The sequence below is a fragment of the Electrophorus electricus genome, chromosome 10 (assembly GCF_041902795.1).
Source record: "Electrophorus electricus isolate QZ-2024a chromosome 10, ASM4190279v1, whole genome shotgun sequence".
In the NCBI taxonomy this organism is placed as follows: Eukaryota; Metazoa; Chordata; class Actinopteri; order Gymnotiformes; family Gymnotidae; genus Electrophorus; species Electrophorus electricus.
In genome coordinates, this window is record NC_137506.1 from 27977564 (window position 1) to 28005421 (window position 27858).

Consider the following 27858-nt stretch of genomic DNA (forward strand, 5'->3'; position numbering starts at 1 on the left):
TGCGTTGTGAATAATTTAAAGAGGTTTTTCCCTTGTGATATCTGCTGTAGGCCCCAGTCAAACCTGGCCCCCTGTCTCTTTCTTTCTGTGATGCTATTCCAGTTGTCTTTATTCACTCCAGGGAAGAAGATAAGGCTTAGAATGTCACTGTTTAGCTTTGGCACTGATTGTGTGAGCTTGTTTGGGTGTGTGGCATTGAATAAGGAAAGCATCATGTCAAAGATCGGGCTGTCTTAAAAACGAAGGAAAAAAGAACGCTCCTAAAAAAAGGCCAAAACCTCTACCCTTCTAAAGCACCACCTACTTTACTAAGTGTACAATAGTCTACCTCTGGACAATACAATAAATGTGTTCCTGTCGCTGATGCACTTTGTTCAGTAAGTTGTTGGAGTGTTTTCTTATACTTTTCTCCTGTTATTTCCTTTCTTCTGTATATTGTCCTTGACTTCATCTATTCAGCTTTTTTTATTTGTTTGTTTGGTTATCACTTGACATGACTTTATCATGACACTTCACTTGCCATTACACCTCACACTTCAAAGCCTTGTATCCACTCTCTGCCAGTCCTTATTGCGTCGTGTAATTTGAATAAAACAAGATATCCTAATTGGTGGAGTCGTTTTGTTTCCATGAATTTAATGTAAGGGCTATTTTAGATCTCAGAGCTTAAGTAGACCTAAGGATTTAAAGCTTAGGTCAGCAAAGGCGTCTTGTTTTACATACGAGAGTTTTCTTCACTCTTTCCAAAGCAGCTAAGTCATTGCTAAGCCATTCCCCTGCTTAGTTTCTTTCTCTTCCTCCTCTTGCACATCTGTCTCTCTTTGTCTTTATTTCACTATCTCATTTTATTACCCTATTTCTTAGACTTTCACAGCTGGAGGTGGGGCTGTCTACGTTTTGAGAGAGGCCACACCCACCAGAGCTCTGACTGGGTATTTCAGGCCAGGCTGAGGAAGGACTCCCGGGCAGCTCAGTGGTGTGTCTGTGACATTACACAAACACTCGCGCTTGCTCACTAGCACTACTCCTATAGCGCCAGCTGCCTAGATCTGTTCGTCTTGTGAAGGTTTAACACTGTACAGCTGAGGAGAATACTGATAGGAAACTCAAAGTTGAAAAAATAGAAGAGAAGCAGAAGGTAAAAAGAACAGTATATTCTTTTTTTCTCTTTAAAGTTCATCAAGACATTTTTCCACCACTCTTTTTTGGGACTCTCTGCCCCTGACAACCCATTGGGGAGACAGAGTACAAGGGGCCAGGTTTGCATGACACGAGCCCTGAGGTGAATGAGGTTGTCATGGTAACTGACACTGGAGGGCTGACCCCAGCTCCGCGGACACTGAAAGGAGAGGGAGGCGTCGTGGCAAGCCAGCGAAAGTAACAGGCAGCCGCCGGAGCCAGGGAGGAGGAAGGCAGGAGATCAGAGGGCTAGAATGGAGGACGGCTTCTCCAGCTACAGCTCTCTCTACGACACCTCATCGCTGCTGCACTTTTGTAATGGTAAAACTCGATCCTACCTTTCCTGCTTCTTGCTCGTGGAGTTTCAAGCCCCCCTTCCCCCCAATGCGCTTCAAGTACTGTAAACACTGAAGTTAATTCAGGCACACTTGGGATCTGGTAATTTTGCAATGAGATATATGAGTGGTCTTGAATCTCTTATAATTTCATAAAAAAGGTTTGTACACCTACTAGGACTAAGCAGTATGTGAATGGCACCCTGCATGTTGGTTTAAAGGGAGCAATACCTCTTGTTTAAGTTTTAGTTACTTTTTGTCTCAGACTGGAGAGGGTAGGTGCCATACTATTTCAGTATCTCAGTTATACATCAGGCCATTAACACATTTATTGCTTTTTCTTGTTTGTTTTTGGCTTGGTATTCTACATGGCAGGCTGACCTAAAAGATTTCAACTTTCTCTCTCAGCAACCATTCAAACAGAAGCGGCTTTTTCAACAGCAACACGTCTTATTGGAGACAATGAAAATACAGTGTCTGAACTAGTGTTTCATCATTACGTAGCCCACAGAAAATAGGTCAAGCTGAAGCACAGTCCACACAGCCTAGTGAGAAATAGATCATTACTGTCTTAGCTTTTTGTTTTGTTTTCTCCACTGCTCTGGTTTGTCTCTGTGTGTGTGTGTGTGTGCATGCGCTTGTAGTTTTGTGTGGTTCATTGGGGGAAGGGAAGAGAGAAGAGGGGAGTGAGGAGATGATGAGGAGCATAGGCCTTACTCAGTAAAACACGAGTGACGTGCATGTCACTCTGGTCAGCTCCATGTCATTAATCTCTCCCATCAATGTGCCTCCCATGTGACTTCTCAGATCCAAAGCTAATTCTTTGTAACTCTCTCCATTTTCTCTAATTACAGATGAGTAGGATACTCAAACAGTTTGTAAGCTTTATTTGTCAGTGGCTGACATTGTGTTCTGATGTGTACTGAAACACTCCAATGAATAGATTAAAGTTGTTGTCTTTTAGGAAGTTGCTGTTTTAGTGCTGTGAAGATCTGTAAAAGATCAGATTACTGGATGCCTGCATTACCTGTAAGACAAGTGCTGTTGGCAAAATATGGATGTTAGGCATAATGACTCCCAGACTTGATTTACCAGTGTTTCTATTATGCTGATAGTATACATGTCAGCACTTCTCTGATTATCTTGGACTATTCTGCTACAAGTCTGCCTGGTTGTTAAATACAACAATACAGTTATGTTGCTTTTGTACCCATTTATTTATTCATTGCCTCTCCATTTAAGAATTAACCATGCCAACAATCACCTCACAGTGTAGAAAATAGAGTAGTGTGCATAAAACCACTCTATAATGTATACAGTGTTATAATTGCATATACCCACATACACTAATGATGGTGTTATATTGTGTAGTTTCTAGTTTTGATGAAAATCATATGCCACTCTTAGCCCATTGTGTAAGATCATTGAACCATAACTTGTTCTTATTTATAGGACGTGGCATTTATGTAATCCAGATCTTTGTCTCGGGACGTGGCAGATGAAATAGGCCCGTCTCATCTTCCTTTACTGGCCATGCTGAAGTTGCTAGTTAAGCTTGGAGCAGGGAGACATGGCCTGGTGCTGCAGGAACCATGGCTATTTGGGTGAATGTACTGAGCTGGGCCACGGTGAGGTCAGCGGCCAGCGTGATGTCATTTGTTCTCGTGCCACTCAGAAACCAGCTGTAAAAGCTGCTGAGGAGCTGCAGCCAAGCAGCCTCCTGGTCCCCCTTACTCTGGGGAGGGGGCCAACGTTTAGCTGTCAGCATTAAATGTTCTTACAGCCTGTTCTTACAGCCTGGCATCAGTTGTGGAGAGCTGTGGAGTGTGTAGTGTTCTCTTGGCATTCAGACTGTGGCTGTGACCCCTTCTCCCCAAGCATCTCATGAGTGGTCCTGGCAGCAAAGCTGAAACATTGGTGTTGGCTGTCTTTAAAGACATATGCTACAGGATTAGCGCTAAAGTCCTGCTCAAGTTAGCAGAGCTCGAGGTGACTGACTATTACAGCACCCTCTTTCCCTGCCACTGAACTACTGAAACAACTACACAGTTAATTCTCTTGAAACCAACAATAATAACCTCAGTTTTGAATCTACGTTACATCTTAGCAAACATTAATACGCAAACATGCAATTTGCGCAGGATGATCTGTTGTTTTTTATTTTTTATTTTGTCATTAATACTGAAGCAGGGCTGTCACAGGATATGGGTAATATTGATATCGGGAAAATAATTAATTATGTGTTGCTGATTCGTTTCAAGGTGCACATTGATTTCCTTTAGTCGCCTCCTGTGCTGCCATTGGTAGTGCTGTGCTGTGGTAAAAAGGCAGTGGCAACTGAAGGTAAAAGTAGTTTTCTCCTGATTGACAGTTATCAGTATAGTGTATGTATGTGTGTGTGTGTGTGTGTGTGTGTGTGTGTGTGTGTGTGTGTGTGTGTGTGTGTGTGTGAGAGAGAGAGAGAGAGAGTGTATGTGTGTGAGTGTGGTGTGTGTGTGTGTGGTTGGGTAAGACTCTTATAAGTCAGATGCCAGATGTCTTGTGCTGCTGCTTTGTATAGTTATTCATTTCCCCATGCTCTACTGATAACAGCTCTCTCTCTCTCTCTCTCTCTCTCTCTCTCTCTCTCTCTCTCTCTCTCTCTCTCTCTTTCTGTCAAGGCTGCATTATTCACTTGATATCACTGTGAATTTGGGCACATGTTCTGAAATCTATTTAAGCCTTGCTTTTTGACCTACACTGAAATTCACAGAAACATACAAATACTGTTGTTCAGGGCTGGATTTCCCAAAAGCATCATAAAACAAGATGGTTGAGCAAGTATTATACTGAACACACTCTCTCTCATTTCAGATGATCTTAACACTATACTGATTTTGGGAAACAGGGCCCAGAACAGTTAGTGAGTCATTTAAAATTATTTTCAGATTGGAATGATTGTCTCTTGTGTGACCTGATCATCATCATCTGATCATCATCTAAACCGCTGTACAAATTGTTTCAGCCAATGTCAAAATATATTAACCCTTACATTTAATAACAAGTGCAGCCTCAGGAGTCACCTTAATCAAACTCTTTCTGTAGCTGGTAATCAGTCTTGCAAATTAATTATCAGGTGTTGTGACTCATTCTTTTTTATGGTATTTTTTCAGTTCAAGTATATTTTGGGATTTTGTATAGACGGCCTGCTTTATGTCATAGCACAGCATTTCAGTGGATTGAGGCAAGGACTTTGTCATCACTCTAAAATGCACAATGCTAGCTCATTTACTCCTGTTGTTTGGATCATTGTCATGTTGCATGATATCACAGAAAGATGCCCTGTATATGGGATGTTCTGCCATAGAATTTCCTGACACAACATACAATTGCTCATTCAGCATGAAAATCAAAATAATTTAAAATTGTCCAGGTCCTGAGGTAAAAAAGCAGACCCACACTACTACAGTCTACTCCCTCCACCATGCTTCACAGTTCCGATTATGTCTAAACCCAACTCTGTACACATTAACCAAAGCTTCTGTCTTCTATCTACCAAGCATTGCTGTAGCATTGCTGCGGAATGTCCCGATTGTCTTTTATGTGAGCAGTCTGGTTTTAAATCAGGGTTAAAATCAAAGTAGTACATTTATATTTTCACAACATTCAGGGCACAAGTTGTAGGATGAATATTGTTTTAGTGATGTAGCTACCTCTAACTTTCCAGTCTAGAGCAATGTAGGTCAAATATATGTCTTATGTCATAAGTTCTATTTTGAAGCTCACAAGAAGTGATTTCTGTTTGAAAGTATTCCACTCTCTTACTTTGCCCCAAAGTCTGTCTGAAAAATAAGTTATTTTATGGGACTCTCATAAAAATTGTTTGTGTTTTCTGAGAGGAAATAATGGTGTCGCTTGACTCCTGAACTTAACAAACAGCAAATAGTGTATGAACTGCTTTGCATTATTGCTTATACAGGCCACAAATGAATAAGCTTTGAACTTCCATTTAAACTCTCCAGGCCTACAGGCTAGTTTTCAATAACTACTATTTAATAATTATTATAATACTGTTCTTTCTGTTTTTACATTTTCAGAATAGAATAGAGTAGAATGTAATTTTCTGAATATGTATTGGAAGACTGAACTACACATTACAGTCCTCCTCTGTACCTAACAAGATTATAGGATGATCAGCTCTGTAGTGCCATATGAGCAGCTCTTCACAACATCCTACTTGTCAGCTGTATCCCTTCCTATTTAGCTCCATCTGGGCTCAACCTTTAGAACAACAGGGTCATTTGTAACTGTACCCATCGTACCAAGGAGCCAGTTGCTTCTACACAATGCCCTGTTGTTGTTGTTTTTGCATGTCGAAGTGTGGAAAAGAGCCTGGACTCTCGCACCATTGCACTGAAAAGGGCATTGTGTCTACCCAGAGCTCCTCCTCCTGGGCCGAGCCTCTGTGTCCCACCCAAGCACACTGATGCCATATCCTTGCCTTGTTCCTCGCCATCGGACCTCCCGTTTGCCTTTGCTGCTGTCTCCCAGGAGAGCATGAGTCAGCAGAAATTCCCCTCACTCCTCTACCCAGCCGTGCCGGTGCCAGGTCTGTGTGTCTCTCTCTCCTATTTGTGGCGGCAGCGGTGGGAGGTTTGTTTCTCCTATAAGGAGAAGGCCAGGCAGTGAAGCAGGCAGCGGGAGATAAGCAAGGCGGTGTCTCTGGGACAGAGGCGAGCCTGCTGCTCTACACAGGGGTTGGCAGCAGGCTGGCTGCTTAGAGTGAGTGGTTCCAGATTTGTCCTGCTGGTAAATGAAGGTTTAGTAGCAGATGAATTTGGTGAGGATGACAGAGATGCGGCGCTTCTTGCCATAGGCTCTGTACTTTAAAGATATGCTGGTATGAAATAGCCTAATAAATCTGTCAAGTGATTAAATGTAGCATCATTAACATGAACTGAGATTCTGTTGTGAGGTTGGACATGAGTGTAGAATGATAGAACACTAAATGTGTTATGCTTCAAGGCACTTTCCTGGAGTAGTTAAGCAGTTGCATTAGTAAGTGATCACTTTATCAAACATTCATCTTATTGCTTCACAGCCTTTAAATTTCTAAACATCCTTCTATTTTGATCCCAAACAATGTCCTTAGACAGTGTGCACAGCCCTTACAAATCCATGCATCAGAGGGAGCTAAATCAACCTTAGGAGCTTAAGGATATCCAGCGAGGGGGATTGGCTCTCTATATTGCTAATCTGCTCCCAGCTCCACTCCCTGTGACAGAGAGGCTTAGTGCCTCAGTACCTTTGTCTCGATGCTGTGCACCTCCTCCCTGTGTCCTAGCCATTGGCCCATGTGGAGAGGCATGGAGGATCACCCTTAACGGGTCACACCAGGTTGTTTACTGCACTGACTGCTGAGGGCAGGCCGACCGGAGAAAGACTTGGTGGGCATCTCTATGTGATTTGATTCAAGCATGTGCACACTGTGGTTAATAAACACACTTCTACACTCTCATGCCGCTCACACCTGTGTCTCATGTGATGACTAGAGGACAGCTGCGACTGGCTGCTGCCCTTTCAAGTTTCTTTCATCCCCATTAAAGACTCTTTTCTCCACCTGGAAACCCCTTTCATTGTTGGTTGAAAATCATTCTTTGCTACCATCACTTATCATCACTGCCATCGCCCTTGGTGAGTTTCCACTTTCACTGAACCCCTACACAAAGATGCAAGAGCATGGAAAAGGGGAGTATCACCTTCACAATGTGACTGTAGCTTTACATTGACGATGGGCACCACTGATGTTAAGAGAATTAGGCTCTTCGCAACATGTGCTGCCATCCCCTCGGGAGCTCTTTGGCCCCCTATGTCCTTTCTCTCCTCCCTCCAATGTTCTCCCATTTCTTCCCCACAGGTCATATGTGAAGTCCCTCTGATCAGCCCTCCTTCTGATCTGTTTTCCGCTCCTAATTTGGTTCAACAGTTTGCTTGTTCAACTTTTATTCAGAGCCCTTTCCCCTCTGACAGGCCTGAATTAGATTATTAGCCATGCCCTGTGTCCCTTCCGTGTACTCATCTTGGAATCACTGGCACTTCATGGCAACATGTCTTTCTGTTGGAGCAGCTTGCACACAAGCATCTGGTGAACTGACCTTTTCAAGCAACACGGTGGGAGAAAACAAGCTGTTGTAATTCATTTATAATGTATAGACATCAGCTAATGTCCTCTCCCCTTTCCACCTCCTCTCTCTGCATTGTTTATGTTTGGGTTAATTGCCAGCTTCTCAATCGAAGAAAGTATTTGGAAGACTCCTTGCAGGTGCATTTGTTTACTAAATTGCCATTTTATATCAAACCATTAATGACTGTGTTGCTTGCCTAAGACAACATTCTGAATGCCAGAAACGCCTGCACACTCTTTTCTTCACTGAGCAAGGATAGGAGTACCACGCATCTATCATCCTACTAGTTCGGGTACTGTGTTTTCCTCATTATAAGAGGAGAAAAATCTCTATGGCTGGGAAATATGAAGACATTCACTCTTCTAATCCTTGCAAAGCTTCTCACAGAGCTGCTTCTGAGTGATTTCCCTTGCTGAGCCCAGCTCGAATGTTATGTAGTGTGGGGAGTGAGTCAGTGAGGTCTCGGCTCATGCAGACTAAAGATGTTTTATTAATGAGGCCAGTGTGTTATGAGGGGGACATTAAAGGGAGTGCATTTTGCTTTGATAATCCACCAGCATTTGCATGTGTGTGTTTCCCCCTCCCCTTCTGTCTGCCTGCACCTTGTCTGATGCAAGATAAAACAGAAGTCACTGCTGTTCACGGGGCAGAGTATGGGTAGCAGACGTCAAAGCCCAGCCAATCTGCTCTGCATCAACTAAGTAAATTTCAGTGCATTAAATTGATTTCATTGACGAGTTTAAAATGAACAAAATATTCATTATATACTTGGCTGATTTGATATTAAATTAAGGTCTCAAACATGCCCTTTTATACTGGGGTTAAATGCATAATCTACACAAATGTATCGTTAAAAAAGGCATTTTACTCTTTCAGAAGAGTACAAAATAAAATGGAAAAAAAGAGAAAAAAAGAGAAAAGGTCACCTACTGACCACCCCACTTGTAGGACAGTCCTGAGATGGGCTGGTATCTGATTAGACTGTATTATAGAAAAGTGTATAGAAAATTCTGAGTTTGACCAATTTACTTACCTTCTGGAGCATGTAGATCTGGAAATGGGCGTTTGCCAATCTTTGTATTATTAAATGACTGGCAAAAATTGCTATTTGCCTTCAAGAAATCATGGTGGACTGAAATGCCTTTTTATGCAGTCAAGAGACAGACTGCCTAATCCATGTTGGCAATAAAACATGGCTGAGATCATTTGAAGAGGTGTGATGGGCTTTATGAAGGATATCATTAAATGTGTGTTTAATGGTGCATCCTTTCAATGTGAAATGTTTCATTGTGAAAATGTGCAAGGTGGGAAGATTCTTTGTGTAAATGCAAAGTGCTTTGATAGAAAGACCACAAATGGAGTTTAAGTAAATAGAGCCAATTATACAACTAAGAAATTTGCTCATTGTACTGGTTATTAGTACCATGTCCTCAATGGCCTCATTCAGCATAGAAAGTGTCTGGGTGTTTAACGTGTCCCTGGAAAGCAAATCTCCTTTATGGTGCTTAGGAACTGGTAAATTTAACATATTCTGTACCAGAGGGTTTCAATCACATGTTTTATTTTATCATCCAAAATATTATTCACTTGGCAGATAGGACACCTTTGTCTAGCCAGAAGCTATTGTATATTTCACTGAATCTTCTCTCCAGAAACTATGAGGTGATTAATCTGCTCTTCACTTTGTTTGTCCTTGCTGGCAGTGGCGTGCCTTTTTTACGTTCTTAGCATTCATTGCATGCTTAGGATTAGCATTTTAGAACTGACACATAAACAGGATTAGAAATTCAAGCAAAGACCTGTCTCCTTGAGCAGCTGAGGAAATATCATCAAAAAATGGTGAAAATATTTTGGGTTGGAGGTAAAGTGGTGTAATGCTGCAAGTTCATATTCATATCACAATTTAAAAAAAAAAAAAAGTGTTTGGGAGGGAAAAGTATGAAAAATTGAACTTTTTCAGTTGTCCACTGTCAGATTGTTTTTTGTTGTTGCTGTGCAAATAAATATTTTTTTATTTAATGTATTAGAAAATGACCTGACTATGTGTGCAAACTGCTCAATTTCTATTACATTAGGACGTCATAATGAGAAAATAAAGGTTATGACATAGTGTCCTATGCAGAATAATATTGGTACCACCCACTTCCTGCCTATAATGCATTTTTTAAAAAAGCATTTTAACTTCATGTTGAGCACAAGCATCTCTAGTCAGCCTTGGTTGGATGTTGTCACAATCAAAAAGATATATTAGTTCCATGTGCTAACACCAGGGCTATTCATCCATTCTTGTAAAGCATGTTTTTGTTAGTATGGCCGTTGAGTAAATGCTGAAAGAGTATTGCCTTAAGAAGCTTGTCTCCACTGGGACATTCATCACCAGTGTACAGTAATTAGAGTAAGCATTAATGTAGCAATGGTAGCTGAATTTTAAGTTGAGTAGCTGAAAAGCATTGGCATAGGGCTGAGTGGGGCCGCCTGTGTGAGTGTGAGGGAGGCTTTTGACAGAGGCTTCTGAAGTCAAACCATACTCTTCAACTGCTTCATTTGAGACCATTCATTGAAATCAATTCATGAAATGATCTTGTCAGTGATATTTTTATGGGCTATGGATTGATATTCCAAACATGGTGATTGTCTTTATAAATGGCATATTTCTAATGTGGCTGGCCTAAATCAGTCTACTTTAACAGCAATGTAAGCTGCAGCAAACCATTGTCATTCAATGTACAGAATTTGATGCAAATAATATCATTCATAAACAGTAATGTAGTGTATTGGAATCATTATACTGATCTGTTCAGCCTTTTTAAGTGATGCGTTTGCATTGCTTTTTGTAACTTTTGCTTTTTGTAACTGTAGCAACTTTTCTACTTAATCTTTTTTTAACTAACATCATAAATCAATACATTGCATTGTTTAAAACGATTATTTTTATTGTCTTAATTACCAGGTGGTTCCTCCTTTTAAATAATTAATTGAGACATTATTATGAGTCTCCAAGGACATGAGACTTATGGTGTTTATTAATATTTCAACCCCTCCACCCCAAGCCTTTTTACAGCATATTAACCTAGATAGCAGTCCTGGGACACAGAGAGAGAGAGAGAGAGAGAGAGAGAGAGAGAGAGAGAGAGAGAGAGAGAGAGAGAGAGAGAGAGAGAGAGAGTGTCTGGGAGAAAGAGAGCGTGGAGCAGTCTTACAGACAGCAGCTGTTAGGCAAGATAATGACACAACCAGTGACTTGTTTGTATGTGAAGGGGAGGGGGCATGTCAGGACATATACAACTGATCTTTTAAAGCAATTTTTTATTTCTTTGTTTAATTGTTTGTTGTCTGCTTGTCAACCTATGATAATAATAAGTGTTAAGTAGGCATATTTCAGAGGGTCATTTTAAAAATGCTTTTATTTGTGAGCAAATTGAGGTCACATGCTGTGAAAAATAGAGGCGTCTACAGAGTAGGCCCTAGCTGTGCCTTCTCTGCAGATGCCTTTATTTACTACTTGATAAATTGGGTGTGGGTGTTTGTGTACATGCTGACTTGCTGACAGATGACAGCGCCTCGGCGGCAAGTAGCATGGAGGTGACAGACCGTATCGCGTCTCTGGAGCAGCGCGTGCAGATGCAGGAGGATGAAATCCAGCTGCTCAAATCAGCGCTGGCTGACGTGGTGAGGAGACTCAATATCTCTGAAGAGCAGCAGGCCATGCTCAGCAGAAAGGGACCAACCAAAGGTACTGCGAACCTGCCCAGCCACACACACTTGCTGACACACACTACCCACACCGTGCCAACACATTGAGTGTGTGGTCAGGTTGAAAAACACACACAGGCATTTACACACTTTTTTTTTTACACATCTTTTTTACCTGATTGACCATAGTCTTTGTTTGGTCTCTGTGGGAACAATTCATGGCTTCAGTAATTGTTTCATATTTTGTCTCAGATGCTTTTTGGATATTGACTGTTTGTCATATTCTGTTCTAGTCATTTGGCAGATTTTCACTGTTACCTGTCAGACTTACAGTAAAACAGATCTATAGCATATCCTTTTTACAAGTGCATGAAAAAGCTTCTCCTTCCATGTCGCCTCCCATCTCGCGCTAGTCTTTTCCACTTTTCCACATTGTAGCCATAGTCTCTCCTGCTTGTTCCTCCTCTCCTCTTTCATCCTCTGCTTTGTCTGGAGTTCAGAAAGCATTGGCAGGAATAGGAAAATCTCGTTCTGCAGACAGCAGTGATTGGAAGTCATTTAGGCAGAACGTCTGCTGATATGGACAGCACATAGACGTCACATTACTGGATCTAAGCACTGCACAAGAGCACCAGGAGGCATGATCACTGAAAACTGAGGTTTTTGAACTGAAAATACCTTTGAGGATATACCTGTTGATGTTGTCCATGTATTTACATGTCTGCTTTGATAAAAGGTTATTTTCCCCTCAATTAACTTTTAAATATATCTTCTGTTTTTGAACTTAACTATGAAATCAAGAAAGCACTCTATCGTCTCAGCTTTCTGATGATCCAATGGCCTTATGATTCTAATCCTGCTTGTCTTCTGCACAGCAGAGGTGCAGCGGATAATTGGGGCTAAGATGAGGTTCAAACCACACTGGCACACTTTTCATGTCAGGCACTTTCTAATTAGCCAGGTTGCAAGAGCTGTCACTGCCAACTGTTAGTCTCTGGGCCAGTTTTCCCCCTGTCCCCTACCACAAGACAAACCCGTGTTCAATTCATTCCCAAACTGGGCAAATGCTCTTCCTCTTTGTGTCTGGCTGAAGTGTTTTGCGGGGTGAGTCATGTCTGCTCTCCTTCATAATCCATGACATCCTAAGCCGGCTAATTCATATGAGACTTTTCTCTTTCTTGTCCCCCTCTCTTGCTCTCTCTTTCTCCCCTTCTGCCTCTCCTTCTCAGCCTTTGTCTCACTCTCTTTCATCTCTTTCTGCAGTGTCTCTCTGTGAGCTTGTGATGCCAAGTGCAGCGCTTGCATAAATTCCTTGTATGCTCAGTAGCTGAGAAAGAGACTTGAAAAGCCCAAGCAACTCTACAGTGATGAATATTTAATAGGACAAGCTCCAAGGATAATATAAATAAAGACTCTCTCATAGATCTCTGCTGTCTGCAGTCACACTGCAGGTGCACTGATGGTATTAAAATGGAACAAAGGCATACTCTCCATCCAGGACATCTGAACAGATCTGACCATATGTACAATGAAGGAAATAATTCCTCGGTCATTATCGACAGGGCCTATAGTTTTGGCTATTGCAGCAGAGAAGCTACGTTTATCAAAATCCCATTCAGTCTGAATACTTTGAGTTCAAACATTGTTGACTAATGCCATTTACACTGTGGAATGAGTCATTTGGGTAATATTGCTTAGCAGAGAGCTTATTACCCTAACTTTGATTACATGGTCAAAGAGGTCAATGCGCTATTTGAAATGAGGCATTCCTTTTTATATTCTTTTTATGGTGAATGGGCAGTGGGAAAGGGGGAAACTATTTGGTATTGAACCAAGATGCTTTTTCTCCCTTTTCTGCCCCCTCACAGCTAGGCCAATGATCGCAGCCCTGCCGCTGAGGCCCACGGTCAACAACGGCAATGTCCTACCAAAAAAAAGCAGCATGCTGCCATCACCCTCGGCTTCCAAGAGGGACAGCAACACACCAGCAACCAAGAGGTGGGACACTGTGCACTGCTCGCCAGCTCCAGCTACAGAGCTTTGGCCAGAGGCCTTTGGCTCCTGTCCACATCACAATTAGGAAAATAAATTGGGTAAAGAGACAAAAGAGTTGGTCAGTTGAAGCCCCAAGGGACAATATGTCTCTTGGGGAGACTAGTTGAGGGAGGCTTGTCTGTGGCATGCTATTGTAAATGGTGTGCGCTGTAACTCCAGTGAGCTTGTGTGAAATGTCAGCAATAGCATACATCATGTGAGAGGACACTACAGGATTTAGTCATATAAAGGATCAAAGTATAACTAAAATTAGGGAAATAAATGGTAAAATTCTCTATGGTTTATAGCTAAAAAGCAGATGTTTCATTATTATTTATTTTATTGCTTTCATTTTTGGCATCACTTAACATTGAGTTAGAGTATCTTGAATAATTCCTTTCTCTGATAATTAAAATGAATCCCTTGTATCATCGCGGAATGAGTGTTTATCGTGGATAATAGCAGAATACTTGTAGAGTCTAGATTTCCACCATACATGTTGGACAACCTGTCAACATAAACAGTAAATTTGGCCTACTGCAATCATTTAAATATTAATACTTTATCTCTGCTGCTCCTGCAGTGTGACGCTTCCCATTGTTTCCATTTCATAAACGCCAATGCGCCACAGAACACAAATAACATAATCTCTTGCTGTCATGTGTATCTGCTAAGACCAAGCCTGCCATTCCTCATGAGTGACAAGCTGTGGGCCGCTGCCATCATGATGATGGCAGTCTCAGTGCCGACACTCTGTGTGAAAAAGTGACTCTGAGGAATGAGCAGAGGTGATCTGTCTTACCCCTTGCCTGACACACACACATACAATGTGTTCCCTCGATCACTGTCCTGCTTTGAGCTCATTTATTATAACCTAATGGATGGATGGATGACTCAGGGGATAGATGAACAGTATGTATTCTGTGTGTAAAAGGGACAATGCTCAGAAGGGCAGTTCTTACCATGTTCAAGAACATGAATGTCATGAATGTTCAGTTGGTTTCTGCTCCTAAATATGATATTTCCATAGGAAGTAAAAAGGACTACACTTCTACCCACTCTGAGTCTCCAGATGCTAGTTAACCCTTAAAGCAAGGCAGATTTCCGACTCTGCAGCAGTGTCTCAATCACAGAATCAAATTATCTTGTGATGAGGTGACTCTGACAGAGAATAGTAAATGCATTGCTTAGTGTATATATTGTTTGTCACTGTGCTTAGAGACTACAGTGTAAATTGCTTTGAGTGTTTGCACAATGATGTAGGTCTCCTCAGAAGTTGTTTTTTGTGTGTTTGTGCTTGTGTGTGTGTGTGCGCATGTGTATGTATGTGCTGGGTAGTGAGCCAGTAGTCTAAATATTGATGAAAATGGTTCAAAAACTAAAATTACCCTCTGAAAAAACACATCTGTTTCTGTTAGCTTAAATCTAGTTTTAGATCTTTTGTGCTTCCTCTCATGAAACTGTTTTTGCAGTACTTCTGTGTAGGGAAGCTTAGCTAATTAAGCTTCTCAAATCGTCCCTGCCTCATCTCCTCATACTCATTTCTCTCGGCTGTGTCTTGCCCTCATGTGTCTCACTCTCTGATTCTCCTCTGTCCCTTCCTTGTGTCCTCCTACAATGTTGCATGCTCTCTGTCCAGTTTCTCCAGTCTGTCCAGCTCGTCCAAGCTTCTACTTAGACCACTGTACAGGTGAGAGTATATGTCCACAATTCCAAAGGATCTTCACCATGGGTGATCTAAACTACTTGTCTCAAGCAATTTACTCTCTTTGTATACTGTGTGGTAATTTTTTAGGCCAAGGACAAGCTATTGTCCTTAAGCCAGTATTCAGGGCTGCTATTTTGCCCATGTGAACTTTCTCACATGGGCCATGGATGTTTTAAGATTTCCCAGGAAGTAACCTGTCTGGTTAGAGAAATGAACATTCTTTGGCTTAAGCGTGGATCTCCTTAGCTTCCATTGTCCTCAGACTCTCTTAAGGGTTCCCCTCCCTGTGAGCAAGCCTTACTGATTATTTTTTCACCCCAGGATGAAGCCTGTACAGACTCTAGATGAACTCTAAGCACCAGCCATTTGCCTGATGTCCCATTATTAACAAAATAAGCCTCTTTGAGATCAAATATCCTGCAGCTGCCTTTACAGAGGACAACATCACTTGCCAGCCACTGGCTTGAAGGAACATGCAGCTCAGATTAGGCTTAAACCTAGCAGCCAATAGACTGATGATAGGCCATTTCTTTTGTCTGGATGTTTGGAAGGGCAGCCCGTCTGTCTCCGTCCACGCCCATCTCAAATGTCATGAGCATGGTCATGAGCATGTTATGGCAAAAATAAATAAAAACATGTTTCCCCTTCCAGCCATAGCAGCTCTGTATTCAGCACCTGTGTTGTCTTCATTAATTGTAAGAACTGGCCACTGGTGAAGGATGTTTTTAGTGTTATCTCTGCAGCACCGCTTCCTCTTCTCTGACTAAATGTATACATTCAGGCACAAGGCCAGTTCCTGTCCTCAATAAAGATTACTGGGCATTTACGTATGAGTGGAAAGGCTGAAACTACAAAACATTTCACTTGCAGCAACCTTTTGTTTTTGTGATATTTACTGTATATATTTTAGTGTAACCCAACACCTCTAACCCAACATCCCTGATACAACCAATGTTGGCCATAATCATTTGCTGATGTATTGGGGGATGAGCCGAGTTTAGTGTATTAAAAGAAGGAAAAATGTAAAAGTGTGTGTATCTGAAGTTCTAGTTTAGTCTTCCATGAACTTCATCAGCATAAGAACTATGGACACTCATTTAATTTAGTAAGTTTAGTGCATCAGTCCTCTTGTAAATTCTGATCAAGTTATATTTGATTTGAAATTGAGCTAAAACAGACCACTGTCTTTTCCCAGCACTGTGAGAAGAACAAGTTCATCAGAGCAGGTGGGACCTGCTAGCAGGAAAGAGGGTGGAGTCGATGCCAAGAGCAACCGCACACGCACAGGCTCCATTGGGAGCAACTCAAGTGGCAAGAGAGCCAGTGAAAGGTATAACAATGCCAGACTCCCTGTAGTTAATGCATATCTCATTGTTCTAATGACACACTGCAAATATCAGATTAGCATGTGTTTAATACACAATGAGATAATAAGCTGTGCTACTTAGAGATAAGTATCATATTAGCTACTGGACTGAAACTTTGAATCCATCTTGACTATGTCAATGTAAATGTCAGTCCTTACGTAATTTAATTCTGTTGATTTTGCTCTCTGCACACACACGCACACACGCACACACACACACACACACACACACACACACACACACACACACAGACAGGCAGAGAGACACCCATTTCATTTAGATGACGTACTGCCTTTCTCACCTCCTGCAGCAAACAGAGGGAGCCTGTGTTCAGTGCTGGTAAGTCCTGGGTTCATAGATCATTTCAAGCTTATGGTTTTGCCTCCACTGATTTCAACTTTTAAAGGTTCAGTGGTAGTTGTGTGTTGGGGTATGTAGCAATTCATCTAGCCAATTAGGAACAAATCATTTTCTCTTCAGTAACCCATTTCATCCACCTTTTAACTGTAACATGCTTTGCATTTTAGTTTTCACTTAACCTATTGTCTCTGTGTTTTGTTTTTTTTTTGGGGGGGGGGGGGTTGTTCTCTGACATGCATGTGGTCATGGAGTTATTTAATTATTATTGATCTTTTCTGAAGCTACATTTTAGAAGAACACTGATTTTGATAATTGTCAAGTTTAAAACACCAATGCACTTAAGGTATTGATTGGTGTATAATTGGACATTTGGCTGTAGAATCCCCTAAGGCTGACCAATTAGGGGTCTCAGTTAAGCAATTAGACTTGTGTAGACTTGTCTACAGTGCAGTCATTCTTGTTGTTCAATTTCAAACTGAACAGATTTGTTGACCTGTACAGACACCAGAGTAGCACTATAGCTGATATTGGAATAGCATAAAAAAGACAAAATGATCATATAAACATACATATATTGCTGGTCTTTGTCTTTTAGTTTTTATTTTGTTCCATTGCCCCATATTTGAAGATACAGCTAATTAACCTGAGACTCATGAGGCTTTGCCGGCAGATTCATGCACTCGAACTAAGCAGGAGGCATCTGAAAGTAATTATCTGAACAGCAGTCTTCTGTGAGATATCCAGTCTGCCTTATATTACGATAGACTGCACAATCAGCAGTGCTGCCCCCCAGGCAACATAGGCCACACCTTATGGCTGACCGGGTTGTAATAATCATGCCAAATCTCTGATTAATTGTAGTCATCAGCTCACCCACTCCAGATGTTAAGTGAATTAACATTAAATTAACTGGAGTGATTTGTTATCTAGAGCATCTATGTCCAAAGAGATCTCTGCCCTCGCGGGTCTTGTAGAGTAATTAACCAGGCAGGTTAACTCAGGATCTGAAGAGCAGGGATCTTGGCTTCTCTCTCTCTCTCTCTCTCTCTCTCTCTCTCTCTCTCTTTCTCTTTCTCTCTCTCTCTCTCTCTCTCTCTCCGTTGCCCTCTCACCCAGTCTCTCTTTCTGTGTTTGCACACTCACTAAGGTATGCGGCGGGTGACATACTGCAAAGGTAGGCCCTGATCCTCAAGCCTCCCTGAGCACCTCTATGGGCATTGCATCATTCTAAAGCTGGAGGAGCTTCATTGCCATAACTAACAGCCTAGTGGATTTAAAGACACTGGCACAAGCTTCTACAGCCTCAGCATCAGAAAACTGGGATAATTATCTGAATACAGTTTTGACTTTTCATCCATACAAATTAGTATTTACTGTCCTCAGTGAAGAAAAGAACAAAGTATGACTCTACAAGATGGTGTTTCCCAGTCCTGGACTCTGGGGAGCCTCTTCACTCTACAGTTTAGTGTCATGCCTGATTTACCTTATAACTTATTTTAACTTATCTTATAAAGGCTTCAATCATCCAATGCGGCACAAATGATGATTCAAGAATTGGCAACAAGAAACTGTACAGTGACCAGCTGCATCAGTGCTAGGACCTGAAAAACATTGCTCTTGAAAGTAAGCCAGCCCTTATATGGTGGCACTAGCTGAGAATTTATCAATGTTCTCCTTTTCACTGGACATGTCCCTGGTAGACTGGCTGTACCTGCTGCCTCAGAGCAGTCTGGTCTGGCTTTAGGATGCTTCCATACCAATGCCCTCAGAGCTCTGCTGTCTAAGGACCAGGGTTGGTCAGATGGATGTGCGTGTGTAAAGAAACTCTCCTTCTCCAAGGCACAAGTCTTCCCAATGCACTAATGAGCACACTCCCTAACACCTCACGAGAGTGTGGTCAGCCTGTGGCTGGTTTTGCAGTGGTGCTGATACGTTAGCTCTTAACCTGTGAGAGATACACTGTGTGTGCCTAGAGTTCCCAACATTCACCTGCAGCTATCCAGCAGCTCACTTAAAGGCTTGCCAGCTATAAGAGGGGAACTGCTTTCACTCCAAGTGCCAGTAGTTGTTCTTTCACTTCATTATTGAGGTCTTATATTTTGTAACATGAAAATAAATTTCCCCCTAAATTTTCAATCAAGTGATTGTTTTTTGTCATATTTGTATGATAAGCTGAGGATTTCTGACAATGCTGGTCTTCTTTAAAAAAACATATTTCTACAGAACAGCCATCTAATTTAGCAAAAATTGCATGTAAAACACATATCCATATTTAGCATCCAGGTCATATTTCTGTTTTGCTCACTGGTTTGTCATCATAGTTAGTGTGTGATCCTGTAGCTTAGGCTGCAGAAGCTCAGTCTCCTGATGATTGTTTGGCTATCAGAAGATGTAGGAGATTTTTTTTAATCATGAGTCCATTACACCCAAGCTCACCTCCCTGCTCTCCTCCCATCCGGCCCTCTTGCCTAGTGCCTGTTCAGGAGGGACTGTATCCACTGAGCCCTCCAGTCGCCAAGAATGCATCAGACAAGGCTGCCCAGCCTGGGGCTGGGGCCAGTCTGCCATTTAACCTCCCACTAAGGAGGTGTCCTTTCCCATCCTCCTGCTCTTAGACAAACTCAGTTACAGGGGCCCTATTAAATCCCCAGCTAGTACTTTCAAATCTGCTACTGATGACTGTTCGTAGCTCTAATTTTGAAAACAGCTCAGTGGTTTGCAACAAGATCTGGTCTAAGATAATTATTTTATTATTATTTAATCTCCTTTTTTCTTGTTTTTTTCTCTACTAATTTGATTTGCCCCTCTTCTTGCATGTCATGCTTTATGTTTGATGGTTTTAATTTGTGTTTGGTTTTGTTAAAGGATAGGTTTGCTATTTTAATTCATACCTTAATAAAATAGTTGTTCCTCATCATTTACGTCATGTACATCATGTACATTCCAAAATAACTTTTTCAAAAATGGGAAACAGTTTGCAAAATGTGCTTTTTATCAAGTCTAAAGTAAATATGACTATACTCTGTACTTCCTCTCTTTTAAAAAAAGAGCTTCATCAGACTGTTTGAAGGCTCACTTTAGAATTAGTGAGAAATTAGTGAGGTTTTTCAGTACTAATGCTATTGGCAGGATTGTGCTATGCAAATTTCTAAACCATAAAACAACAATTTTAACAAGGTATGGTTTGAAAAATAAACTCATTGCATCAATATCAGTGTTAGATGCATATCTGCTCTTTATACTCTTTAAGCCATGTACATTTACCAAATGAGGAAACTGACTGGCCTTTATTGCATTTGCCATTGTGGGCTACTATGTGATGTTGTGTGTAACTCAAAACCATAATAAAATGAATAAAAAGGACTCTTTTTCCATTTTTCTGTTCTCTTCTCTTTTCCTGGCAGTATAAATGTAAACTGTCTAATGCTCTCCAGTTGGTCTCTTCTGATACCTTTGCTTAAACTTTACAAATATATTGAAGTAGATTTAATAGCTATAGTAGGTTTAGTAGATTTAGTAGTAGATACAATCCTAATGCCTCCCTGAGACTTGCATAAAATTTATAATATTTTTATAAAAGTAAATAATCCTTTTACAAATATACTTAATGCACTGAAGTTGTAAAAATAGCATCTAAGCAGAATGTCATAAAACGCCTTGCTCTGAAAATTTGTTGCTTTTTTAGATGAAGGATATGTCAAAATGTATTTGAAAGGACGACCCATCACCATGTACATGCCTAAAGACTTTGTGGACACATACTGCCTAGATGCAAAAGCTGACCTTCCTTCTAAGAAGCTGAAGTTAGACTGGGTGTATCCTTTTATTATCAATATTATGTAATGTGGACATACGTTTTGCTGTGTTGTTTAAACTACTTGTTATTATAACCTATTATTTTGTTTTATTATTGTTCAGCTATACAGGGGTACACTCTAATTGACAATGTTCTATATGCCAGCAAAAAGACACATTTCTGTAACAAATAAGCACATAAATGTTAAAGGGCTGCTGAAATATACTGGCAGATAATTGCAGGTTACAAATGTTTATTGTCTGATAAATGTGGAATCAGGGTTGTCACATAACCTTTTGTGTTTATTACTAGGATATTAATTCAACTAACACAGTCTGATAGAACACACTTAACATTTGTGTGAACTTTATGAGCTGAAGTACTCCGGGTGGATGGTTTTAGTTTAGCTCAGACACTCAGTTCAGTGAAAGTCAGCGCACATTATCCTGCATGTGCACTTTATAGAGGTCTTATGGTCTTAGTGGCCATAAGGCATGTGTGTGCATTATAGTATGTATGCACTTTCCCCTATGAAATTTAGAATAATACAGCTAGAACTACATGCATGGAATCACAAGAAGCAATCATTCTTTCTCAGGAACAGTCTCTAGTACAGCTTCACATGGCCCAGACCCTTTCTAAATATAAACATCTATGATGTGCTCCAAACCCCAACTTAAGCATTAACCAAGAAATAGGAAAACCGAATTTCCCATTTTATGAATTTTATTAAAACTGAAAGTACTAGAAATCCAACAGCAAAAACATTTGAAACATTTAAGAAGTTACATCTGGAATACTGCATATTTCTTACAACAATGTTTAAATATATCCTCTTTTTGATAGCTTTATATTTGCACAAGGAAAGGATTTATTTGCTTTTGTGCTATTTGGCATTTAGTTCCCTTGCCTACCATTACATAGAGCATCACAAAGAATGTCACTTTGCTACTCAAACACTTTGGGTTTCTCATAAAAAACATTTAGTCCAAAGGTGTCTTAATATATATTGCATTCCTTCCATGTGAAACATTGTCCTTGCTTGTTTTTTGCCAAAACACTTGCCTTTTAATAGTAGCTTTTAATCATCTAAATAACATGTAAATTTGAATGTATTTTAGGAGGGATATAAAGGATTTTGACAGTAGCCCTCTTTCCAGATCAAAGACATAATATGGAGATGTTTTATGCCTCAGACTCATCTATGCATAATACATCTCTCTTTTTGCATGGAGATCATAATAAACCTTGCGGGAAATCAGCTTGTGTTCCCGGGGCTACTTTAACTTCAGAGAATGTGAAGTCATACACTTTTAATAACATTTATTCTTCTTTGTTTTTATTATTCTGATATGGCCACAGATGACTTTGGCTTTTCCTCACCACTGCCTGAGACATAGCAGCCCTTTCCTCCATTTCTGCTGTAGCTTGTCACACTCCCATATTTTCAGCTCTCTTCCCTTCTTGCCAGTGATGCATTGGGCACATCCAAACAAGAATGGATTATACACTGCTAGAGAGAAGCATGTTTCCAGAAGCTCTGTGATTATACTGTGCATCCCACATCACAAGTTGGCACTGGGTGATCTCTCGGTGCCAGTGCTTTTCCCAAAATGGAAAAAAAGTTAAATGAATTTGAGTCTGAGATTTGAATACAGCTATAATGCATTTTGTGATGGTTTCAGTTCAAAGGAAGTCTTGTTAGCACTCGGTAGCATTCGATTTTACATGTAGCTGGGCTGTTGTTTAACTGTTGCCCTTGATTGAAACCAAGCTATGGCTACCGTGGACGGGACTGTCGATGCAATCTTTACCTGCTCCCCACGGGAGAAACGGTTTATTTCATCGCCTCTGTGGTTGTGTTATACAACGTGGATGAGCAGCTGCAAAGACACTACACTGGACACACTGATGACATCAAGTGGTAAGAGGCAGAATTATGAGCAACACTGGCCTATATTTATGTTTAGGTACCTCATTCTATAATACCTCAAAGGTAAAAAGCAGTAAAGCTTGGCTTAAAACCTGGTTGAAATATTATACATTCAAGTATGGAATAGAAAAGTAATGTTGAGTCTAAGGGTTTTGTTGGAATGTGGAACTGTGGAATTTGACCTCAGACCATAACCATGTATTTACTGTTAGGTCTGTCATTGCTGCATACTGTTGAAATACTCCTACTTAGTATTCTGCCATTCTTTCACCATGACCTCTCTAAATAAGTAAAATAAAGTAAGCCACATTTCTCTGTGCTCTGCCTTGACTGTGATAACCCAGGACAGTTAATTAAAACTTTACCTTAATATTAGTTCAGCACTGAAGTGTTCACCCAGACTGAGTTTATCTTCTGTTTGGTTTTATATCATATTTGGTCTAGTGCCCCCAGTTATGGTCCCTATTGATTATGGTTGTTAACTGCTTTTATCTCTCCTCTGCTTCCTGGAGCCTTGCTGTCCATCCTGATAAAATCACCATAGCAACAGGACAAGTGGCTGGCACCTCTTCAGATGGCAAAGTAAGTGATTTTACCCCATTAAAGTATCATCTCACATTACAGAATGACATCTTTCATCTAACTAAATTTCATTTATCATTCAGAGCAGAAAATTGTATATGTGCTCATGAAAAAATAGCATTACAGACATTTCTAGATACTGTATAAATAAATTGCATATAAAACATTATGTGCAATACACTTCAAGTTTTCTTGTCCTCCTAATACAGCTCAAAAGAACTCAAAAAGAGTAGCATCCTACTCACCAGTGCATGGGCAAGAATGGGTTGTACTGGAAATATATATTAGTGGGGCATTTTATTTTATAATGTATTTATTTAATGTATTATTAAATTTGGCAAATATTTGTTGTGTTACCTATTTCATAACTGTCAGTATACTTATATCATTATATATAAAAATATATACATTCATTTACAAAAACTATACAAAGCTCTGTTCTCAGTTTCAGTTTAAACATAATTCTTCATTTGTTGTATTTGGGTGTAATATGTTATGTTGTTCTGCAGCTCCACAGTAATGCTGATTGTGTTTTGGCAGCAGCTAGCTCCTCATGTGCGTGTCTGGGACTCTGTGAGTCTAAACACACTGCATATACTTGGCAGTGGCTTCTTTGATAGGGCCCTAGTGTGCCTCTCCTTCTCAAAGTCGGTAAGAAACAGCTTCAGTAAACCATAGTACAAAATTCTGTTATCTGTTTCAACATCTCATTAATTCCTAAGCCCTTTATATATTTTGAAAAGAAAGAGTTGTTTTTGTATTTTGGATTCAATGGACGTCTGCCATCACTATCCTGTTAATGCTAAATATGACACTAAGTGAAATTCTGTGTTTGTGTCCTATTTGGCCATGTAGAATGGTGGCAGCTGGCTGTGCGCAGTGGACGACTCCAACGACCATGTCTTGTCAGTATGGGACTGGCAAAGGGAAGACAGACTTGCCGAAGTTAAGGTAACACCTGTCTGGATGACCTCAAACAGACATCTCCTGGAGAAAACTGTTGAGCTTTGAATCTGTCCTGCTGTCAAGAAGCAGCCCACTTTTGATGCAAACATTAAGTTATCTTAAGTGTCTGGAGTAGAGTGAGCATAGTTATGTACACAGCAGAGTTGTGAACAGTGGGTGACATATTGTGAGCGTTGTAATATGTTTATCTTTCATTCCCTCAAGGCCTCTTATTAATTGTAGTTACCTTGTGCTCTTTCCTCAGTGCTCCAACGAGTCTATTTTCGCCGCAGACTTTCATCCCACAGATGCTAATGTAATTGTAACATGTGGCAAGTCTCACCTTTACTTCTGGTCACTTGACAAAGGCTCCCTTGTGAAGAAACAGGGCTTGTTTGAGGTAACCTTACTGAACACCCCTGTGGTCAATAGTGTAGTGTTTGACCTATATAATGAATAGTAATTGTGTAAATTATAACAAATCAATTTTCTTATAATATAATTGGATACATTTCATATATGTTGACAGAATACTTTTTTAGCTTAGTATAATTCTTACAGTGCATTTACTTTCTTTTTTGTGAATTAAACCTGTTGCATTTCTACATTAAAAATAAAGCAACATTTTTTTTTCTTGCAGAAACAGGAGAAGCCCAAGTTTGTCCTGTGTGTGACTTTTTCAGAAAACGGTGACACCATTACTGGTGACTCCAATGGAAATATACTTGTATGGGCCAAAGGTAAATAATTCATTAGTAGACTGAGGTTTTGGATATTCTTTATTGGCAGCTCATGAACATTGCTCGTTTTATAGCCTGGATGTATAATGTCATATACAATACACAATTATTACTGTATTTGCTAAATATAGATTTTTGTGGATATTGCATATACATGCTCTATGATAGTACTATACACTAAACAATAGTCTACTGAGTGCTTTGTAAACAGTCTAGCATTACAGCTGCATTTACAAGACTTGATTTTAAAGGCTTTGGAAAGAACCGTTAACACATTTGCCTCACTGCTTCTTAGAAGGTGTGTTGTAAAAGTCAGTTGAGAGGCTTTCGGTTAGTGTCATGCTCCATTGATCAGGCCTCTCACTGATGGTCCTGACCTTCCCAAGAGCGAGGGCAGTGCCTGCTAATGTGGGGCTCTGTTCTGTGTCTGTCCTGAAGGCTCTAATCGCATTAGCCTGGTCATTCAGGCTGCACATGAAAGCAGCATCTTTACACTGTGCATGCTGCGAAATGGCACTCTGGTTTCGGGTGGGAAGGACCGCATGCTCACCTCCTGGGATGGAAACTTCCAGAAGATTCAAACAGTGGAGGTGAGCCACTTTTTTTAATCACCATAGAAAAACAGCATATCATCTGTAGACATTTTTAGTTGCAACTAAATAGTATGTACAATACTACATACATATTCAATATTCCTGTTTAAAGTGAATTAGGATAACAAGCTTCTCTGTTGAGCTTATAAATACCTAGTATAATTAAAACTTAAGTTGTCACATAATTAAAACTTCTTTTGATGCTCACCATGCTAATTGGTCACTGCAAGCAGTCAGAATTTTTTAATGCAGCAATGTTTATTTTCCTCTTAGGTCCCTGAAGTATATGGGCCTATTCGAACGGTTGCTGAGGGGAAGGGAGACACAGTTCTTCTTGGAACAACCAAGAACTATGTCCTGCAGGGCAGCCTGTATGGGGCATTTACTCCCATCACCCAGGTGCAGCAAGAGACATTGGTGAAAATGAGAATGTTCTGAACAACAGTACAATCTAATAGAATTAGAAGACTTTTTTAAAAACGATCATGGATCACTGGAGTACTGGCTTGAATTTGTACTTGTGGCTTTTTTACAGGGTCACACAGATGAGTTGTGGGGTTTGGCCATGCACCCTCTGAAACACCATTTTCTTACCTGTGGCCATGATAAACTGATTTGCCTATGGGACTCTGACTCGCATCAGCCTGTTTGGACCAAGACGATAGAGGTGAGCATCAGCCTTCACATCCCTCACTTAGTTTTGATACAGTGTAATGAGCTTATTGAACACATGCTAGTTGTCTTGTGAGTTCCTAACCCATTTTCAAAACACTTTGTCTTTATAAACCCCTTAATGAGATGACCAAAATATCAGTACGTTCCTGGTATTACTAAACCTGCATTGCACTGGGCTTGACCAAGTACATGTGTGTGTGTGTGTGTGTGTGTGTGTGTGTGTGTGTGTGTGTGTGTGTGTGTGTGTGTGTGTGTGTGTGTGTGTGTGTGTGTGTGTGTGTGTGTGTGTGTTTTTCCCATGGATAGGATGCAGCTCAATCTGCTGGGTTCCACCCTACAGGGGTGACGGTTGCTATAGGAACGCAGACTGGCAGGTGAGAGAAGCTACCCCTTCTCATCAAAGAGATCTCTGACACATCATTAACATTCAGGCAAATTTCTAATAATCTGATGCATCAAAGACCCAAAACAAATAATTATTATTCAAAATCATACATTAACACAACACTGGTCTTGAATTATTGTTCAGCTATCTTTCACATTTTTAATATTCATGAAAGTGTCATCAATATATTGAAAAACAAAGCTTTATAATTGTCTCTTCATCATGCAATGGTTTTAATGTTTTTTTCTTCTACTTTATGGAAAGGTGGCTTGTTCTGGATACTGAAACTAAGGATCTAGTCACAGTGCATACAGATGGGAATGAACAACTCTCGGTTATGCGTTATGCTCCAGGTTATTGTTCTTCTGACAGACAGTTTCATCATTTCCCTTTACTCTATTCTGCACAATGAATACAGAGACATGTAGAGAGAATCACCATATATGCTGCTCTCAGCTCTTGAGCTTAATTGAACAATTTCTTTCCAGATGGGAATTTTCTTGCAATTGGGTCACATGACAATTACATCTACATCTATGCTGTAGCTGAGAATGGCAAGAAGTATAATAGAGTGGGAAAGTGTTCGGTAAGATTACTTTATATATTTTTTGGAAATGTGACAGAATAACTTGTATGGTCTTACAAATGACTGCCCTATCAAATGATTGTCCATTATCATTACTTATTATTCTCCGTTATATAGTTATAAATGCTATATTTTACTGAAGTTTCATGCTAGAGTTATATTATTATTATTATTATTATTATTGTTATTATTATTATAAATATATTAGTTATTATACTATATTATATTAGTAATGAATGATATGCTGGTGGTGAGCTCTTTGTGATAATTTCCTGTGGCTGTGGCCTCTTGTAGGGCCATTCCAGCTTCATTACTCATTTAGACTGGTCTGTAGACTCCCAGTACCTGGTGTCCAACTCTGGAGACTATGAAATCCTTTACTGTGAGTATGTATACATTTCAACTGACAACATGGAGCCTTAGCATTATAAAGAGGTCACTGTGATACAGATCTGCTGAAGTCAGATGTCTGCCTTTTCTACAACATGCCTCTCAAAACTGATTCTTTAAGATAGACTTTAGTGTAGATAGCTGTTGTTAAGTAACTTTAAACTGGCATAATTTTTAACTGAATAACAATTTAGCCACTGGATCATAAGAGTTTCATATTTGTCAAGGGATCCCCTCCGTTTGTAAACAAGTCGTGAGCGTGGAAGCCACACGAGATATCCTGTGGGCCACCTTTACCTGCACTCTGGGCTTCCATGTGTTTGGTAAGGACCATCCTTTTTTTTTAATTTTTTTTTAGCTCTTTGAAATACAGTTGTTCTATAATGTAGTTGC

At 40.2% G+C, this 27858-nt stretch overlaps 1 protein-coding gene across 10 annotated transcripts in view; it reads left to right on the forward strand.

Moving 5' to 3' along the window:
* Window positions 1-27858, forward strand: part of eml1 (EMAP like 1) — a 36740-nt gene that overhangs the window by 7317 nt on the left and 1565 nt on the right. For 2 of the 10 annotated variants that reach the window (XM_081721120.1, XM_035533075.2), the window contains 23 exons: window positions 865-976; window positions 1176-1500; window positions 11229-11411; window positions 13240-13369; window positions 15045-15095; window positions 16309-16443; window positions 16791-16819; window positions 17988-18014; window positions 20526-20655; window positions 22411-22560; window positions 23082-23151; window positions 23692-23802; window positions 24007-24102; window positions 24362-24496; window positions 24737-24836; window positions 25275-25426; window positions 25703-25828; window positions 25965-26096; window positions 26411-26478; window positions 26754-26842; window positions 26978-27075; window positions 27370-27457; window positions 27693-27788. In XM_081721120.1, the coding sequence (XP_081577246.1) occupies window positions 1434-1500; window positions 11229-11411; window positions 13240-13369; window positions 15045-15095; window positions 16309-16443; window positions 16791-16819; window positions 17988-18014; window positions 20526-20655; window positions 22411-22560; window positions 23082-23151; window positions 23692-23802; window positions 24007-24102; window positions 24362-24496; window positions 24737-24836; window positions 25275-25426; window positions 25703-25828; window positions 25965-26096; window positions 26411-26478; window positions 26754-26842; window positions 26978-27075; window positions 27370-27457; window positions 27693-27788 (2263 nt within the window). In that variant the 5' untranslated portion in view covers window positions 865-976; window positions 1176-1433. The other 8 variants (XM_035533079.2, XM_081721123.1, XM_081721121.1 and 5 more) reach the window with 7 other exon arrangements.